Genomic DNA, 20913 nt, shown 5'->3' on the forward strand with positions numbered 1-20913 from the left:
GTTATATTAACAGAATACTGCAGTAGTTTGCTGACAAAGCCCCTAACAGGGCTGCTAGGTTAGACAATTAGTCAGTCAGGAATAAAATCCAAAGTGAGGTGACTACAGGTCTAGATATGGAAATATGTTGTTTCCACTGTGAACATGCATAAATATTAGGCAATGCCATTGGGTGGCATCCCTGCCCCCCAGCATGGTGATCATCTTCCACCATTCTGTGTTGCCTGCTCTTAGACTGCCTGGTCTGGGGTGAAAATGTTCCAGGTGCCCCAGGTGTCTCCCCTTTCCCTTTGCCAGATTCAGAGCTGTGCTGCTGTGAGTTGCATCCATAGTGAAAGTCACTCAGAAACAGCACTGCTCACTTGGCTTGGTTGTCTGTGAATATCTTGTTGCAACAGCTTATCCAGAAGTTGAATTTAGTAATTAAAAAAAAAAAAAAAAAGATTGCTACATTCCAGCTGGTCACAAAAATGAAATACTCAGTCCAAGCTACCAGAACTCCCTGAGTAGCCTGACTTTGTGGGGTATTTGTATCAGCCCTTGGAAGACTGCAAAACTGCAGCTGTAGGGCTTCAGCTTGCCCTACAGAGTCTCTGCAATCAAAGGATCAAAGGATTGGTCACGCTCTTATTAGAGATTCGTGACCCCTGTGAAGAGTCCTGTTGTGTATGAATACTCAGGAGATAAAATACTTTAGCACAAATCTTATTGAATGTGATTATATGAAGCCACATTAGTGGCAGAGGTTCTCTGATCTGTACAGAGGAACTGATAAGATCAGAACAACACTAATGGTTTGTCTGAATATTAAACTTTGAAATATAGTGAATGTTAAAACTGAATGTTAGTTTAACTACATAGTGTGTCTTGACTCTTGTGCTGACAGAAAACTGCAGGGAAGAGCAGTGTGAATGATGAGGAGAAATGTCTGAGGAGGAAAGGAAGTTTAAGAACTGTGTTCAAAAATCAGGCACAGTCTCTCATGGAATAAAGTTCAACACCTTTTTACAAACCACAAAAATAAGGAAAACAAACAGGAGGCAGCCAGTGCTAGGAATAAGTGTTATATAAGCGTGATATGAAAAAGGAATGAACATACACAGTCATAGAAACCAAAAGATTTAGCAGATTATCAGCTAGAGATGGAAATATTGATAAAATCTGGTTGTGTAACTATAAAGTAATAAAAGCCATATGGATCTTTCTCCAAAAATGCCCCCTATTGTCTGTCCTCTCCCTCCCATTTCCGTCTTCTCCAGTAAATAACTTGTGCAAAGTAGCAGTTTTCAAAGCAATTGTGTCCTGGATATTTGTTGGAAAACATGACTCACCCCACGTGTTCTGTTTTCATTCAGGATGTTGTGAACTGAAAACAAAAAGAAACCAGAATGGACACGTACAGTATGCTTTAAGGATGAGCATGTAAAACTAAAATTCATAGATCTAGAGGACTATCAGAAGCGGGGATTCAGCAGAGATCCTTCTCACTGCAATCTTTCTTCTACTCACCTATTTCCCATCCACAAGGTACAAAACATCTGTTTTTCAGTCCCCCAGGAACCACTCATTAGGTCTCTGACATCCTACTGCCCACCTTGCTCCACAAGCACTGACTGAGGCAGTCTATCTGGTACCTATCCCATTAAGCGCAGAACAATTGGTTTGAACTTGTACTTAGCTTGAAAGCTTTTTGGTTCTTTTTCATACCTGGAAGACAGATTGTGTATCTGAAGGACTGGCTACTTCTTCCAACAAGGGTAGCTGATCTGATAAGAGATATCTAAAGGAAACAAACCCAAAGCAATTTACTTAAAATAAATAAATAAATAAATAAAAAGCTTTACAAGAAAAAGCATTTGTACAAATTAATAGGATTAACAACAATACCCAGAAGGATAAAAAAAAAGGGTTTATTATTTTGTGGGAGACAAAATATTTCACAGGCTGTAGTGAAGAGAAGCTCCTCTAAAACTTATTAGGAAAACTCAGAAAGCGTGAACATTACACAAGTCGCAACATGCAGATGAAGGAAGATATTCAATGAAATGAAGGCCCGTAAAAAGGCTTCATCAGTTGAACTTCAAATTAAACTGAAAATATTAGAGCAAATAAAGATTATCCACTTTAGCGGCCTGTTGAATATCTTAATTTGACAGAAGGCTCTGGTGGCAGATTAACTGCCTTTCCTGAGTGCGGACATCTAGGCTGTCTAATATAACTCATATGAATTTCTGTGGTGTCCTATGAACAACTAAATCTATTCAGGTATGGTAAAGGCATCAACAAATTACCCATGTTTTAGTGTGCTTTGTAATGCATTAGGTTTTATAAATAGATTGTGACTGACTTTGTGTGATGCAAGGCAAGACCATTGGTAGTGCAAGCCCTATACGAAGTAGGGCTAATCCACCTTTCCCAACTTCTTATAACAAATATTACTTCTGTTTATACTTTTTGTCTTGCCTTAAAAGAAACCTATGCTGTCTGTTGCTAAAAAGACTGCGACCAAAGCTGTTAACCCTATGGTATGAGAAATCTGCAGCATGTCAGTCTGATGTTTATAGAGCACAGTGGAATGGGATCACTTGTTGAAATCCCACCATTAAATCCATCCAAGGTAATCAGTGAATAATATTAATATTGTTTAAATATATAACCAAGAAACTAGCTGTTTCATGTTGACAGATATGGTTTTGATATTACAGAGAAATTAAGATGGTCCCTGATGTAAAGAATGAAAAGCTATTACATTTGTATTTCTCAGACTATTGCATGGAAAGGGTGGGGAAAAGCCGAAGTATTTACAAATGTGTCTGAAAACTGCATATGAGATAATTAACAATACTATTTATGACTCACGTTTTCTCTTTTCAGATAAAACTTCACCACATAAAGTCATAAAAAATGCATATAAAACTACAAATTTCACTTTATCTCTCTCTGTGATGTTATAATCCAGGCTCCCTTTCTCCTCAGATGAGATGCAAGCACCTCTTGACGTGGTTCTGGTGGTCCTGAGGTTGGTGTTCAAGGCAGGTAGCATCAAGGAAGAGACAGGCTCTTCTCAGAGGTAGGCAGTGGCAAGAGCAGAGGCAGCGGGCCAAGCTGTGTCCAGAGAGACTCTAACTGAACAGACAGAAAAAATGCTTCCTCCGAGGGTGGTGCAGCAATAGAACACGTGCCCAGAGGGGCCATGGGATTGCCATCCCTGGAGACTGTCCAAACTTCATGGCACAAAAGTACAGAAGAAGACCGTGCTAACACAGCACAGGCATTTCAAAGATTTTTCCCATTTAGCTTTTGATGCTCATTCATTTAGCTACAAAATAAATAAATAAATAAATAAATAAACAAATAAATAAAGTGAAACCCCAAATCACTGCCCCTCTGAATGACTTTGCAGGAAGAAGAAGTAGAAGACGACTGTGTCTATGCCACCTTTCCAGCTGGACCAGGTTGTACTTGTCTTGTGCCGCATCTGCTTACTGTGGTGGCTCTGCCATGGGGCTCGATCCTCCAGCTGTGCAGGGGGAATACTGGTCTGGATCCATTGGCGTGGTGGGCCAGGAGCCAGCTGGCTGAGCTAAAGAAGGGATAGGCTTTATGCTTAGCTCAGTTACTGATGTGCTGGGTCACACTGGGCAAGCCCAGGCCTCTCTCTGGGCCACAGCTAAGCCAGCTGTGATCTGCTGCTCAAGACCCAGTACAGATCTTTCCCTGGTGCAGAGAGCTGTAATTCAGCTGATGTGTTTGTACAGATTTTTGAGACGGAGGATGCTACAAGAAAGCAGGACAAGAAGTCCTGATGGAGTATTAGGCAAAGAAATAGGATACTCTTATGGTTAACCCTTTCCCATACACCTCCACATTGCACCTTGGTGGGCAGCGCAGAGTGTGTCACATTTATCCTTTTGGGTCAGGAAAAGGGGTATAAGCCATGATGCTGGAGAACAGGTTCCTTTTGAATTTAGGGTCCTGCTACAGAGCCTGCCCTGGCTGCATTACACCACTGCACTTCCCTCGTGTTTGGGGATACCCTGCATTGGACACAAGTGATTGGTAGGGAACAGGACAAGTCCTAAGTGCACAAGGACCTTGCCTAAGGAGCCAGAAAATGTCAGGAGAGCTGTGCATTCCAGAGCTAGCCGTGAATCTCAAACTCCGTGTATAGGACTTCCTAGAAGAGTTTTACCATGGCATAGGCATAAGGTCAGCAAGTAAGTGTGGACACACCTTGCCTTGACCAGAGGGACAGGAATAGGAGGAACAGGTTTCAACTAATACCCCAAGCCAGTAGGGTCTAGAGCTTATCACTTCCAGTAAAGTGAAGTAGGAAAGGCAAACATGTGGCATGGTTATGCAATTGTTTCTGGTAATAACCTAGCCTTCACCTCCCAGTGGGTACTGAGCCAAAGACTGAGAAAAAAATGTGCAAGGTTAGGACTTTGCAGCATGCACACAGAGCCCTGTCAATACACAGTATGGTGATTTTTATTCCCTCCACCTCTGCGTGCTTCGTTCATATTTACTCTATCTTTGCTTTCAAATAAGAATTCTTCACTCTCCCAACTGCCAGGTTATATACACAGTGTGAGAACATGGGGTCCAGGAGCCCTCCTGAAATCATGTTCTTAAGAGAATTTTACCCAGCACTGAAACTCTGGAGCGAGGAGCGGACAACTCCAGGACAGGATCAAAGGGCATCAGAAGATTGGTGTGTTGAGCTTGCAAGAAGATCGGAGAGGGCAAGACTGAGAAGTTTCCTTGAAGGAGGCTTGTAGGTCCTGTATCCAATATGATGCCTGGCTTAAAAAAATTCTAGACCCTCAAAAGGTGACCCTTTAGGAGATTGATCAGAAAGAAGTTATGTCTTGCTGTTGAGCTGCAGGACTAGCTGATAAAATTTTTCTTCTACATTTGAAAGAAAAAATAAATTGAGGAGATCCAGAATATTTCATTTTAACACTGAATACACAATTTCAAATTGTACATGAGCGAGAAAGAGAAAAAAATATATATATTTTTCACTTGTTCCTCAAGAAGCCCTTTTCTGATGCTACCCTTATCACAGCCATTGGTGCCACAGATGTGATCATGCCACTTGTCTGATGAATCAGGTGTCAGGGGATGCTTACATGGCAGTACCTCCCTAATTGCCCACCAGGAAGGTGGCAAATGAACTCAACAGAGGAATGATGAGAGAGCAAGGCTGATTTGTTTCCTCAGAGCATTTTGGCACATCATCGCTTCTTGATAGAAGGTTCCTCTGGAACATTCCTGATTTTCTCTGATCAGTGAGTTCACTGGTCATCACTCACACTTCCTATTTGACAGAGGTGATCAGGAGAAGACCTGAGTATCAACAAGTAGGTAACAAAATCTGGAAAACAAAAGAAGTCATACAGAGTTCTAGTTGTGCCATTGTTAACAGCTTGGCTCTATTAACTTGTGACACTGCAATCACTGGAATCACAGACGATTTGAGCCAAAAGATGAAGCATCCAAATGCCCTGAACCAAGGACTCTTTTTCCAAATGAGAGCACTGGGTAAGCAATTGAGAGACCCCAGCAAGAGAACACTGCTACACTGGAGCTCATCTTTCTTGGGGAGATACTTTTTCCCTTATTTTTTTTTCTCTAGACTTTGCACCCTGCTGCCTGCACTGTGGGTGAGACCTATGGTCTACAGTAAAAAAGTGTATGTTCAGGTTCCAGAACAAGCGTGGTCATTATAAGTGGTCACATCAGCCTTTAGCAAATTCTTCGCTGTGAACTCCACATGAGCAGCAAAGCAAGTCCCATGACACACATAAACTACAAAAAAGGCTTAAACACAAAGGGAAGCAAGCATGACTGAGCACTTTAGTCAAAGACATTCTCATGTGATTATACTTTTGTTATCCTTTTTTTTTCTCATAAAAATCCAAAGTTCAGAATAGCTTTTAATGCATTTTTAATAGAGGCATGGATAGATTCATAGAAGATACATAAGCTGCAGAGCAGGCATGAAGGCACTGGCAGACCACTGTAGTGAATTTATTTCCCGTTTCTTGCAGCATTTCTGACTCAGTCCACAAACCTGTACAACAGTTTCTGCGGATACCTCTATCTGTCTCTGTTCTCTGATAGATTTTGAAGCTGTGCTGTGCAACACTGAGCACAGCAAACTAAGTGCACCTTTTGGGACAGTGGGTTTGATTTTCTACTTGGGGAAACGGTTTGCCTAGCATGTATATCTTGCCAAAATGAAAGTAGTTCTGACCTTCTGAGACCTATAACACTCTCTGAGGTGCTAGGATTGAATGATATGACACTTCAATATTATTGGACTAAGAAGGAAGAAATGACATCCAGTCATTTCTGCGTGTTCCTGTTTTACCTAGTGAACAACTAAGAAACTTTCTTCAATTTTGTGTACGTGCCATGAAGCATATAGCTAAAACAAGACACCCAGGTTCCAGAAATCTGCGAGTTGTTGGAATGCACTTTAAGGAATACTGCTGTTCCTTGTGTAAGCAGGAGCCAAAGAGAACATGGTTTATATGTAAAAATCTGGAGGAAGCGTCTGAGCATGGGATGTTTATTAGATCTGACTCCAACTGGCAATTAGCTCTTTGAGTCACCAGATAAAATCAGGATATAAATATTACATTTTCAGTATGCAGAGGAAGAGTCTGCAGTGGGAAATACGCTCTTGATATTTTAACAGTTCAGGCTTGGCCTAAGAGGAAAAGAAGGCTCCACAAGAATGATAAAAATGTAGGCTTTTTTTTTTTCTTTTTTCTTTTTTTTTCAGGACCTTGTTTTTTCCCAGAAAATGATATTTGCCTGAGCACAATAACATGTGGCTGGACCTGAGGGTTTTTTTATGAGTTCCATGTGGTACACTGAAGTCTTCGCTTAACTAGCCTCAAATTCCCCACAAAAGGGATATATTCCTATATCCACATCCACTCAGCCTGCTCTCCTTTTCAACTTTGTTGCTGTGATTTGTCTTGCTTTAATGCAGTCTGATGCTGGTGTAAATCAAGCCTATTTGCTACAGTTTGGAGTGTATCAGGACAGCAAAATTCATAGCCGTGCTTGCTTCCCTGCCACTGCCAGTGAAGTTTTAATTTTGTAACTTAGCACAGAAATCTGCACTCTACCCAAAGCAATTTCATGGCCCACAAATTCCTCTTGTCTGTGAAACTTAATGAAATGCCTTTTTATAACATTAGTATCATGCAGATCCTGGACAGCCAGCCCTTCACAATTCTGAAAATCACATATGGCTGATAGATCCTGTGAGTATTTGGGTAGCCTGCTGCCTGTAGAGACTCAGACATCAGATTTCTTCAGGATTGAACTCAGAAGCACAAATCATATTGTTTCTCAAATTATGTAGCTCCTTTTGGAAAAAAAAAATAGTTTGAGAAGGGTGATACTCTGTGCTGACATGCAGATTCATTTTCCCTGAAAAAAAAATGCAAGTCTCTATTTCCACACACATCATTAGCAAATTAACCAGTGAAATGGATCCCTTTCCCAATTCCTTTCAACATATATACAAGCTGTCAGCGCTTCAACAGTTCTCATCTGCACTTATACTATTATTTACACTCTTACATGACAGGTGCTTTTTTCCCCCAGTCCTCTCCCCCCTTGTCTTCTGTCCATTTTGGTCTTCTTTAAAGTAGATTGTAAACCGCAAATCACTCTATTAACTTCTGAGTCCACTGAGTTCAGCATGAAAATACTGGCCACAGTTTAAATGGTGCACAGCATGCTAAAAACATCATACAGAATGTTGTTAATCACACTTGTTCAAAATTGTCAGTGTCCTCAGCATACATACAGAATTTCAGGCCTAATTACTTGTTAGTTTTAAATTTGGCACTTTATTTGGGACTAGCACATACTTGGACTACTCTCTAGGCCAGGATCTCTGAGGGAATTTAATCAGCGATAGAAGCTTTACAGAAATCTTTCTGATTGAGGAATGTGCATGCAAAGGAGCTGGTCATGCCCACTGAGACTGAGTCAAGCACTCCTAACTCCAGACGACGTGTAAGGCGAGGAGCCAGCACTGATGCTGTTGTGGCGGATGGTCAGCCCCCGGTAAGGACAGCCCAGTGGCATATCAGATACTACCCTACAACACACCACAAATAAACCAGACCTCGGGACCTGGTTTCTAGCCAGGCTTCTAGCCCACTTCCCAACCATCCACAAGCACCGAAGGTGATTTTATTTCCGACACTGCCGTTCCTAGCTGCCCTGCGAAACCTGCTTCTTACTGCGCGACCCAGGGCAGCCCCCGAGGCCGCGGACCCCCAGCCCCTTCAGCGGCGCGGCCTGAGGTATTCGGCGGCGCCATGGCGGCCCGTGGCCCGGCGAGGAGCGCGGGCGCCGCCCGGCGGGCGAGGGCGGAGAGAGCCGGCCGCTGCCTCCCTCCAGCGCTGGCCCCAGACCGGCGGCCCCCGGGCAGGGCAGGTGTATGTCGCGTTGTTCCCGTCTGTGCTGTGGCTCTGGCACGGTTCAGCCCATGAGCATTTATCCAGCCCCCCGTGCAGAAAACACCGCGGCTCCGTGTGTAACAGAGCAGGGAAGAGCTGAGTGGGCGATGAGGAGAGGTGCAGGATGGCAGGGGGCTTGTGGCTTGTATCAGACCAGGGCAACGTGTTCGAGGCTTCTCTTGGAAAAAGTCTTGGCCAGTCCGGTGGACTGGATGGCTTGGCAGGGTGAGATTTGGGACTAGGAAGATGTAGGACAGGCACGGTCATTAACACATGCTGCCTGGCGCAGCTCCATAAGGAGGTACCTACCATGCATGCATGTCCCGTGATATGGGACCTGGCAGTCACCAGGCCTTGACTGAAACTGCCCCTTTCTTCACTCGCTCCTGTACTTAGCACAATGCTGAGACACTCCATGATTTCTGTACATAAAACCTTACTTTTATGTCAAAGGAGCAGAGGCAGCCCCTTACTGGGGCTGGGGAAAAGTGTCAGGCTGTTCAATAGCCATGGGGAACAGGGACTAAACTCTGGAGATGGGAGGCTGGGAGTGTCCGAACATGCTGCGTATTACACTAGTTACCAGTAGTTGTCAGCTGCAGCTGGCATAGGAGGCTGAATGTCACATGCAGGACAGAGTTGCTTCTCTCTTATTCCTCTCCGGCCAGCCACCATAACATGTGGATTGTCATTAAAATGGCTGTTCTGTGATACCGAAAGAAAGCCAATACCCAGTGTAAAAATGAGGTTTATTGATGGAAAAGTATACATGATTATGATGCAGATCTGAAGAGATATGCCATGAAGGGAAATAAAGAAACAGACACTAGTACAAACAAGATCACAGACTCCCACTGTGCTTAGAAAGGTGAAAAGGCCCTTTCTGGGACTTAATGACAGAAGAAAATAGGGTGTTTCATCAATTGTTGAACATATATGATTATCCTGCAGGGGAAAATTCAAAAGAAAATAAACTTAATAAGAAAACAAACAAAAAAAGAACACAAACAAAAACATCAAACAGGAGGTACAGGATACAAAATACACTTTCAGGATACTGAATAGGCAGCCCATTCTGTGTAAAACAGGTAAGAGCTAGACCAAGTACTGACAGCAAGCTCTGCCCATGCACCAAGAGAATTGTTCAGCAGATAACAGCCAGCGTAACTGCTACACTGAGCAGCACACAGACCTGGACCTACCCTACAGTAAGACAGCATTGTATATCTAACTAGTCAACACATCACCTCCATGGTTCATGTCAACTCAAATGTTTTCCTCAGAACGTGCATTAGCTGGCCAGGATGGGGTTTCTTAAGTCCATGTGAAATACCTTGCTTGTGCCCATGAAGCACAGGCTTTGGAGGGGAGGCTTTCAAGGGAGGCTGTAGGTAGAATATTTTTGTTAAGCATTGTCATTTTTGAGAAGACTCTGAAGGTATTTTACAGTGTCTCTGTTTTTCTGCATTTTGGCTTTCACCCTACAGAGAAGCTGAGGACTTCTCTTGAACAGCACAGACGTACCTATTTGAACTCCACAGAGCATGTAGCATGGGAGAGGATCTGGTCACTGTCTTTGGCTGCTTCCTGGGAAGCCTGGTAGAGATAGAAGGCTCCTTTCCTGCAAGTATTACTCTACTCATATGGCCAATTCCTATGTTCATGCTGTTTTATACTTCACCTTCTCACCTTTCTTTTTACTAACTGTTCTCTCTTGTTTCCTTCCCCAGTGCTTCATCCTCATTGCCACTTTTTGTTGTTTATTAATTAATTAATGTATTTATTTATTTATTATTTTTTCCTGGCTTTTACTTACCTTTGCTAATCAGTCATCCATTTCTGCAACAGCATCTTTGCAAGGTGACATATACTGAGCAACAGCATACTCTTCTGGAAAAGAGGGAAAGAAATGTTCCCTGGAGACCACTTCTTGTTCATTTCCCTGGAGGTGTACATACCCTACACATACTTAATTTGAAGATCCTTGAAATTTCCTTTGTTCTGGGACATACATTTTCATACCTTTCCAGTCATGCCCACTTGTCAGCTTGGACATGAGCCCAAGCTCGCTAAAGTGAGATGGATCTGTCCCCTGGCATTAGCTCCAATTCCTAATACAGTTCAGAGGAGTATTAGTTCCATGAGAGCTGGTTCTCTGTCTCTCTTACACATGCAGTATTTTTGCTCTCCCTGTCCCTTCCCCACACTTCATGCTGGTTAAAACAAAAAGACCTACCTGTTTCATAGTAATCATAGATCTTCACAGGAGCTGGCTTTGGATGGGTCACTACAAAGTCCTGCTCAACTGAGAAAGTGATTTCTTTCTTTTTCTTTTGCAAGGTCTGGGAACCGAAGGACAGGGATCACGTAAGACTTTCTATTCGTATAACACAGTCTTGGAGCAGACAGGGGGAGCTGATCAATGATATATTCCAATCCCAATGATGCCCCACATACAGATACGCATTACCTGCCTGCCAAGCTGAAGAAATATTTTTGGAGAGTCCAAAGTGAAACTGAAGAGACGATGCGTAGGTTTCCTATCCTGTTTGTATTACCTTATTTTGTAAGTTAAACACATTTTATTGCTTTCAGGCCAGAGAGTCTTAAAAAGTCTCAAAGGACTGAGAGCTTAATTCTCCAGGATCTCCCAAAGGTCGGGACAATCAAGTCTGGTATTCTAACTCCTCCATTTCAGATATTATGTGTCACCAAGAAACTGTGAATCAATATGCATCACTGGGAGATTTAATTTTGTTGTTAGTCCTGCAGGGCCACAAGCAAATGTACTTTTAATATGCAAATTCTGATCCAGAAGTTAGATTACAAGTTAGATTTGGGAATGAACTGGCATAAGAGAAGGAATGAAAAATTTTTCAGGGGAGATCAGAGTATTGTTCTATGTCCTATTAGAAGGACTGAGATGTACTAGGACTCTACCAAGGGAACATACACATAAAGGAACCACGTTACTGGAATTTATCCACTACTTACTGAAAATAAAAAGATTTTTGATTAATTTATTCATACTTTTTTTTTTGATTAATTTCTTTCTAGTTTCTAGTAGGTCAGGTGTCAGTTTGAAGCTGTTCAGGAGTTTGGGATATAACGTAGTTTGAGGATTAAGCAGCTTAGTGAATAGAGGGCAAAGCTGATGGGGAAGAAAACATAATAATGCACTTTGTAGAGTGTATCCTCGCTGTAGGTGTGTCTATTACGCACTGCTTTTATCATTTGTATAAATCAAATAGCCAGAATTCAGAACTTACATTTTCCAGATAAAGGAGAACATGATTTTTCTTGTATTCTACTTGCATCACTGTGTGGCCATCAATGAGCTTTAAAATAAGGAAATGGAGATAAACTGATATATTAATAAATCATTAAAAAACAAGTGCTACCTCAGAACCTACCAGCCTTTGGCTTTGGGATTCATTCTGCTCATAGTCTGGTGTTAATCACTGGCAGCTGACATTTTTAGAGTCCAAATTTTCCTGAATAGATAGGGGCGACTGAGCAAAAACTGGCACTTGACTTAGCACAGTTTATGAGCACTTCCCAAGTTGGGATGCACTGCAGTTCTTTAAGGGAAAACTGCCTGCCTACGTTGTCATATAGGTTTCCAATCTAGCCTGGTAGATTTCTGACTCTTTCCCTACTTAGACAGTGCCAGTTCTGAGTTGCAGTTGCCAGCTGGTCAGGCTTTAGCTGGAACCCTTCCTAATTTTTAATATGTGAAGGTCTGTGTTATATGCTCACAGCTCCTTGTAGGGCATTCCTCCACACAGTAATGAAGATGGTGCAGCCATGCAGACACCTCACAGGATTTCACAGAATCACAGGATCATTTAGAGTGGAAAAGATCTTTAAGATCATCAAATCCAACCATCAGCCTAGCCCTATCAAGTCCCCTGTTAAACCATATCCCTAAGAACCACATTAACACATCTCTTAAAGACCGCCAGGGATGGTGACTCCACCCCTTCACTGGGCAGCCAGTTCCAATGCCTAACTGTACTTTCCATGAATAAATTCCTCCTGAGAGCCAATCTGAACCTTCCCTTGTGCAACTTGAGGCTGTTGCCTCATGTCCTATCACTTATCTGACAAAGTAGACCAACATCTACCTCACTACAACCTCCTTTCAGGTTGTTATAGAGAGCAATGAGGTGTCCTCTCAGCCTCTTCTTCTCCAGACTAAACTACCCCAATTCTCCCAGCCACTCCTCCTAACTCTTGTCTTCTAGTCCCTTCACTAGCTTTGTTGCTCTTCTTCTTTTTTCTAGCAACTCAATATCCTTCTTGTAGTGAGAGGCCCAAAACTGAACACAGTACTAGAGGTGCAGTCTCACCAGTGCTGAGCACAGAGGGACAATCCCTTCCCTAGCCCTGCTGGCTGCACTATTTCTGATAGAAGCCAGGTTAGCATTGGTCTTCCTGGCCACCTGGGCACACTGCTGGCTCATGTTCAGACTAGCATCCCCAGGTCCTTTTCTGATGCGCAACTTTCCAGACACTCTTCCCCAAGCCTATACCCCTCCATGGGGTCGTTGTGACCCAAGTGTGGGACCCAGCAATTAACCTTGTTGAATGTCATGTGATTGGATGCAGCCCATTCATCTAGTCTATCCAGATCCTTCTGCAGAGCCTTCCTACCCTCAAACAGATCAATACTCCCGCCCAACTTGATGTTATCTGAAAACTTTGCACTTTGTGTGTGAATTCTTCTTAACCAAGCCTGTCTTCATGCAGCTCCTGTTGTCACAACTGGATATCACCTTTGTCCCTGGAGTGACTCATTCAATCTTGTTCCTATAGTTTACCTTATCCAGAGAGGACTTAACAGGAACAAAGCCAGAGAGCATCTTCACATCAATAATGACCATGTTGGAGCTACTGCGCTTCCCTGTGTAACTGAAACAACAGAGTGCCCTGTCAGTCTGGACTGTGTCAAGGGAAGCAAATCTCACTCTCTGTTTCTGGCCTCATACAACTGGAGTGAATCACATGCACTTACTGACTGGCTCGTATGGGAGGCAATGGGGAGGCCCCTGGTATGAAGGGGTCAAGTATGTGCAAGCACCATATGTGCTAATACCAGGGGTATCACAAGGTCCTTTGGGATATGTCTTACAGGTTGATATCAACAACTCTCTCCAGCACAGATCAGCTCATGGTTTATGACTTTAAGCAAAACTGAATACACACAGCAGTCTGCTTGGCATGTCTTGTCAACAGTTCAGCTGGTTTGTTGATAGTACATTACCTGCTTATGAGGACGATATCAAATTTTGCTGGTTGATCCTGTGGGCAGGAAGCATTTGATGTCTGTACTGAGAGAGAAAATCCAAAGGCCCCCTCAGGAAGGTGAATGTTGTACCTCAGTGCTGTCTGGAGGAGGAGAAAAAAAGTTTTTCAAGGAAGCCAAGGGATTTTCTGTGAATTCTAAAAAAGAGCGTCGGACCTAGTGAGGTTTCCTGGGGACATTGAAGGTCCTTGATTATGTCAAAGATGGACTGATCAGACTTCTGCTCTTTAACAATAAAGGTGCTTGTACCCAGTCACCACCCAGAGAGAAAACAGTTGCTGATCAGAAAAGACTATTTTTTTGCCATTCTGTGATCCCATCATGGGAGTCAGCATGTGGGATGGGGAAAAGACTGTTTAAAGAGTTTAGGAAAATCAAATCATTAGGAAAAATAAAGAGCAATCAGATGGAGAGTCATCAGAAACACGGCTGTATGGCATGCAGAATGTGGGACACAATGAAGAGAACGGCAGACACTTACTTGCATAAGTACACACCCAGTGCCATTCACAGTTAGGTTGTATTTCCCAGGGACCTCAGGAAGGGGAGTCTGTTGCAGCAGGAGCCTGTTCTCATTGTTGACAGTAAATACCTTCTCAAATGGCTTTTCAGAAGTGATCTTGACTATATTTTGTGTAACAGAATTGTAGGTGGCCTCACCATAAGCAGCAAGGGCTTGAAGAGCAATGACTGTGTCCTGAAATAAAAGGCAATTAGCTACACAGTGTGACTGATGCAGAGGAAATCAAAGTCATGGTTCCAATACAAAGCAAAGTCACTTTGTCCTGTCTAAAAAACAACCCGAACTTGTGTATAATTTAATTAAAGGATAATTTTGTGTATAATTTCCCATATAGAAGGATCCAATTCATTCTGACGTGTATGTTTTAGGGTGGAAGAAAACTCTCTACTCATAATGAAGGTCTCAGAACATAAAATATAAGCACTAGAGCACACTTCTTAAGTTTTTCAGCAGGATATTTCAAGTGGAAAAGCATGTTTCCTAAGGAACTGCAGAGCACCCCTTGGTCATACAAAAAAGAAGACCTGGCAATCAAAGCGTTTTTTAGCCTCATTCATGACAGGAATATCTGTGTTTGTTGCTAGTGAAATTACTCCCTCATGGATTTAACCTTTGTTGACCAAGTTAAAAAGAGGATAATATAAGAAAAGAGAAAAGAATTTGGAACCCTCCAACAAAAAGGCTTGGTCTCTGTAATAACAGGAGAGAAATAAGACCAGGTAGTCATAGCCCCACTGACACACTGAAATAGTGTCCCAGTTCCTAGGACTGGCTGGGGAGTGGAAGGGAGTTTCTTCACCTGTGTGGAAGAGAAACCTCCATAGGGATTCTGTTGCCTGATGATCCACTGCACAATTCCTGAGGCCTGTGTGAGATCCTCTTGATTCCGGTTGGGTTTGTAGAGCAATGCCAACAGAACATAACTAGTGATCTCAACTTCAGCTGATGGGGCATGGTCAGGGAAGAAGGGGGATTTTTCGGATGGGGATCTCTGCTTCTGCTCCCAGTGCTTTGAACCACCTGAATAAACAAAGAGAGGGTAAGGAGCAATGAGAATGGATTATGGGAGTCACTGCTCAATGCTGCCTCAGAGATGTAATATGTCCTGGTCTCTTTCTCATAGCTACTTACTATGGAGCAACAGATGTGCTGTAAGTTTACTGCAGAATTATTTTGGGATGTCTGGTGGAAGATTCATGTGCTTATACTCTCAATATTGTCAAGGTTAGAACACATGCCATCAGTAAGATCTATTCCATCTTCCCACCTCCCAAAATCTTGAAATAGCTGAAACTCACCAACTTCCTTTGCTGATTTCTGTAGCTCTCTAAGGAATGATTCACATATTTCTGCCTTGCCAGCTAAGCAGAAAGCATAGGCCATGAGTGCCTGAGTGTAAATGTCACTGATATTCTTCTCAGATGCAGTCTCCAGGCAATAAAAGGCATTTCGTATTACTGTGTACTTCAAAAACAAACAAACAAACAAAAAAGCAAAAATGTAACATCTGGATCTGAATTCTGGACAGTTGTCTTCACCTGATCAAATGTGTCTTTAAACCTGTTCTTCATCCTGTCATCGCAATTAGAATGGCACTTCAGTTTGTATAGTGACTTTGGGAAAGAGAATCCAGATCCCCTTAAGGAGGGATTTCAGACTAAAACACCATACAAATAGAGCAGATTTTCAGTGTGTTCTTGAAGATGTAGGTGTATAAACAAAAGACTGCTCTGCTTCCTTCACACATAATTCCTTCCGCTTACCTTTATGGTAACAATTCACACTGCACTTGTATGGTCAAGATTCTGTTGCCTTGAACAAACCCAGCATTTTGGGGTAGTCTCTATTCTCAGTGATTCTGCTGTGATTTTAATTTAATTCTGTGGTATTTCACTAGGTTTACACCAAGTGAAAGAAGTTCACCATTGGACCCCATGTCCTCACTAATGTGTTCCTTAACCAGGAAGGTCTTAAAAAAGGCATGACAAATTGGAGGCAGAGAAACTTGTATATTGAAGTCTAACATCCCACCTATACTATTCTTTGTACTAGTCACTTTTTAAAAAGGACAAATCTGCTTTTCACTCTCATGGACCTTCCTTTCCACAGAATCAGAGAATGGTTGAGGTTGGAAGGGATCTCTGGAGAACATCTGGACCAACTCCCCTGCCAAGAGGGTTACCTAGTGTATGTTGCACAGGATTGCAACCAGGTGGGTTTTCAATTATCTCCAAAGAAGGAGATTCCACAACCCCTCTGGGCAACCTGTTCCAGTGCTCTGTCACCCTTACTGTAAAGAAACATTTCCTCATATTCAGTTTGTTTCAGTTTGTGCCCATTGCCTATTGTCCTGTCACTGGGCACCACTGAAAAGAGTCCCACTCCATCCTCTTGACACCCTCCCTTCAGATACTTGTATACATTGATAAGATCCCCTCTTAATCTTCTCTTCTGCAAGCTAAACAGGCCCAGCTCTCTCAGCCTCTCCTCATTTGGGAGATACTCCAGTCCCCTAATCGTCTTCGTCGCCCTCTGCTAGACTCAATCCAGGAGATCTATGCCGCTCTTGTACTGGGGAGCCCAGAACTGGACACAGTACTCCAGGTGACACCTTACCAGGGCTGAGTAGAGGGGCAGGATCATCTCCCTCGACCTTCTGGCAACACTCTTCCTAATGCACCCCAGGATACCATTGGCCTTCTTGGCCACAAGGGCACATTGCTGGCTCATGGTTAACCTGCTGTCTACCAGGCATCCCTGGTTCTTCTCTGCAAGGCTGCTTTCAGCAGATCAACTCCCAACCAGTACTGGTGCATAGGGTTATTTCTCCCTAGGACCCTGCATTTGCCTGTGTTGAACTTCATGAGGTTCCTCACCACCCAACGCTCCAGCCTATCGAGGTTGCTCTGAATGGCAGCACAGCCCTCTGGTGTATCAGCCACTCCTCCCAGTTTTGTGTCATCCACAAACTTGCTCAGGGTGCACTCTGTTCCATCATCCAGGTCATTGATGAATAGGTTGAACAGGACTGGACCCAGTATGAACTCCTGGGAGACATCACTAGCTACAGGCCTCCAACTAGACTCAGCACCACTGATCACAACCCTCCGAGCTCTGCCATTCAATGAATTCTTAATCTGCCTCATTGTCTATTCATCCATCCCACACTTCCTGAGCTTGCCTGTGAGGATGTTATGGAAGACAGTGTCGAAAGCCTTGCTGAAATCAAGGTAAACCACATCCACCGCTCTCCCCTTATCCACCCAGCTAGTCACTCCATCATAGAAGGCTATCAGATTGGTCAAGCATGATTTCCCCTTCATGAACCCATGCTGACTACTCCTAATCACCTTCTTCTCCTCCATGTCCCTGGAAATGACCTCTAGGATGAGTGATTCCATCACCTTTCCAGGGATGGAGGTGAGGCTGACTGGCTTGTAGTTTTCTGGGTCCTCCTTCTTGCAGTTTGAAGACGGGGGTGACATGGGCTTTCTTCCAGTCCTCACGCACCTCTCCTGTTCTCCATGACCTTTCAAAGATGATGGAGAGTGGGCTAACCATAACATTCACCAGGTCCCTCAGCCCTTGTGGATGCATCCCATCTGGGCCCAAGGATTTGTGGGTGTCAATTTTGCCTTAGAGATCTCTGACCCGATTCTCTTTGATCTCTTTTTCTTGTCTTCCTTTATCCAGACTTCCTCCCTTGTCTCTAGGTTTAGAGATTCCTGAGGGCTGGTCTTAGCAGCAAAGATTGAAGCAAAGAAGGTATTCAGCAATTTTGCCTATCCTTTGTCATGAGGGTACCCACCTCATTAAGCACCAGGCCCACATTTTCCTTAGTCTTCCTTCTACTATTGATATATTTGAAAAAGCCCTTCCTGTTGTCCTTGACATCGCTTGCCAGATTTAACTTCAGTTGGGCCTTGGCCTTCCTTGTCTCATCACTGCATCCTCTGACCATGTCCCTGTATTCTTCCCAAGTGGCCTTTTCCCAACATAGCTTTCAGTTCCATTTGTAGACTTCATGGATTTACTTGCAATACCTTACCTTCTTGACTAAGCCATGTTTAAGTCTAAGCCATGATGTGTGGGCTACTACCTGGCAAGCTTTTTTATCTGGTAGCTCAAAGGTGTCATTTAATATCCTAGGCTTCTCCAACAGAGATCTAATTCCACTGAGGTGTATAGAATTTCTGCTTGAAAACTGGTGGTTGAAGTGGGATGGAGATGGGGAATTTTTCTATCACAGCAACTAGTTCGGATACATTCAGAGCAGGGTCGTGTTCCCTGGGAGCTCTCTCTCTCCCTCTCTTCGTCTCTACTACCTGGACAATTTGTAGCAGACACAGAATCCAAGGCAACAAATGGGGACCAATTCCAGCCGAATACCAGTAGTGGAAAGCCTCCTTACCGAGCTGGAGTGCCCGGCCTCTAGCATGGCAATGGTAATGTAGGCAGAAAGTGACAGCTCATCATCTACTCCTCCCTGAAAAGGACATGGAGAGAGGAACAGTCAGTGAATGGAATGAGTGAGAAACACACACACATCAGGAATAGATCTTAAACTAAGAGAAACCCATTGCTAAAATAATTAAAAAAATAATTTAAAAAAAATTCTCAACAACAAACAACCAACAACAGCAAAACAAAAGCCTCAAAAAAACAAATACTGTAATTCCCTCAAGGCTGCAATCCTGTAATCCTATCTTGGGTGTGCATGAAGTATAAAAGATAGTGTGAGGAAACTGATTGAACTGGAAATAATTCAGCAACTAAATCTAAGATGTGGAGAGAGAGCTCTTGGCAGAAGACAGGCATTTGGAGGAAAGGATAGTTTTTGGCAGTAATGGGAGAGCATCTTTTTAATGATAAGACTGTAAATTTGACTAAAGTAATTCTCTACCACCTTCAAGACATTGTTGACGAGTGTCCCAACGCTTCGGAAGCAGCCATCTGGCTTCTGTTTGCTTGCCAGCCACATCAGGGTTTGAGCCTGGACATTGTCATCAATATAGATGAAGCGACTAGCTTGTGCAAACGATTTGTACACAAAGGCAGTGAGCCTGCAAGGGAACCATGAAGCTGTGAGCTGAGCTAGGAACAGAAAAAGTCAGCCCTTCCACTCATGTTAGTCACAAGCCTGAATAATTACAGCCAACAGATTGGTGACTTGCTTTGTCCTTGTGTGCTCCCCCAGGAGAGGGTAGCAAAAAGAATAACATCTAGCTGGGACCCAGAGGAAGACCAGCACACTCTGGGCTGGTCCTGGCTACAGAGCACTGCAGTGTGTTGTGTTCCACAGGAGAGAGGAAGAGTGGGAATCAGAAAGGCAGCTGAGCCTTTAGCCAGCCTTCTCTCCGCATATACTCCCTGACAGGAGGTAGAGAACCATGTCTTTTAGTACTTACAGAGTCCCAGTCCTACCCAGCTCTATAACACCTGATTTAGCTAGCAAAAATAGCATTTACCTACACCACGTGATTTTAATACAAATTCATTTCTAAGTCATTTCTGCTCCCAATCACCCACCAGGTGTTCCCTTCTTTATCTCTGATGCCAAAGATGCTGTAGGACCCATCGGGATGTTTGTACGATAGCTGCTTCTGGTAGCCTGCAAGAAGATGGAAGAAGGAACTGATACCTAATTTAAAAACAAAACCTAATTTTGTTTTCTACCAGTTTTATATGGAATCACAGTGGGAAAGGGTGGAGAGGTGATATATATCTACCAAACAAAGAGGGAGCCCTGAGGGAGCTTAAATGTAGGCATGGAACATCCTGCCCTGTAGAAACATGGAGTCACAGAATAGGTAGCTCTGTGCCAGTTTTGTGCTCCACCTAAATTGACAGGATTAGGATAGATGCTGTGTCTGGGTTGAAGAGAAAAAAGGGATTAAAAGACAGACCTCAAAGTAAACATGACATCTGCATTTCAGTAAAACAGGATGAGGAAAGAAAAAAAAAATAAATCAAAGAAAGCAAATGTCATAGCATCCCTTGGGTAACTGAGCTGTGCTACAGCATCAGTGCCATACAGCTTGGATAGCCATGCTACTGCTTCTGCTCATTGGACCTCAATGGGGATTTTGGCACACACTGTAAAGGAAGCAAAAACTCTCACCGCTCACTAAGTATCCAATGGTCTTGGATTTGATCTCTTCACTCAGCTGTCTTGTCTTGTCCAGATAGTCCAGGACATAGATGTTGGGTGCAAACAGGACCATGTTCTGTTCCCCACAGCCAAACGGCATCTGGAGGAGCTGGTGCAGGTTCTGCATGGAAGTGCCCATGATGTCACCTGGGGAAGAGGGGTGTGTGGGGATTAGCAAAACTCATGGACACTGAAATAAACAATAATTTTCATTCACTAGGGAGAGTCATGGAAAACCTGGCTGGGTTTGTAAGCCTCTATGGTACTGGAGAGCTTTCCAAAGAGCCTGAAGTTCCTAGTGCTTACTGCGTGATTTGTTCTGTTCTGCTTTGCAATCAACAAAAAAATCCCTACCCTGCCTCTTTTTAGACTAAATTGCCCATGCCAGAAATACTGCCTATTTTAGTGCCACTTCAAGCTGATGTTCTTTATT

The 20913-nt window shown here is 43.3% G+C and overlaps 1 protein-coding gene across 1 annotated transcript in view; it reads right to left on the reverse strand.

Moving 5' to 3' along the window:
* Positions 1 to 1355: 1355 nt before the first annotated feature.
* Positions 1356 to 20913, reverse strand: part of LOC308187674 (ovostatin) — a gene marked incomplete at its 5' end in the record, with an annotated part of 45518 nt that continues 25960 nt past the window's right edge. Inside the window, 12 exons of the mRNA XM_080575875.1 lie at positions 1356 to 10388; positions 10735 to 10840; positions 11768 to 11836; positions 13322 to 13412; positions 13765 to 13889; positions 14288 to 14503; positions 15129 to 15349; positions 15628 to 15793; positions 18741 to 18815; positions 19236 to 19392; positions 19859 to 19940; positions 20451 to 20627. Coding sequence (XP_080432001.1) covers positions 10324 to 10388; positions 10735 to 10840; positions 11768 to 11836; positions 13322 to 13412; positions 13765 to 13889; positions 14288 to 14503; positions 15129 to 15349; positions 15628 to 15793; positions 18741 to 18815; positions 19236 to 19392; positions 19859 to 19940; positions 20451 to 20627 — 1550 coding nt within the window. The 3' untranslated portion in view covers positions 1356 to 10323. The remainder of the gene's footprint in view (positions 10389 to 10734; positions 10841 to 11767; positions 11837 to 13321; positions 13413 to 13764; positions 13890 to 14287; positions 14504 to 15128; positions 15350 to 15627; positions 15794 to 18740; positions 18816 to 19235; positions 19393 to 19858; positions 19941 to 20450; positions 20628 to 20913) is intronic.

The sequence above is a fragment of the Anser brachyrhynchus genome, assembly GCF_964034855.1.
Source record: "Anser brachyrhynchus genome assembly, chromosome: 1".
NCBI classification, from domain to species: domain Eukaryota; kingdom Metazoa; phylum Chordata; class Aves; order Anseriformes; family Anatidae; genus Anser; species Anser brachyrhynchus.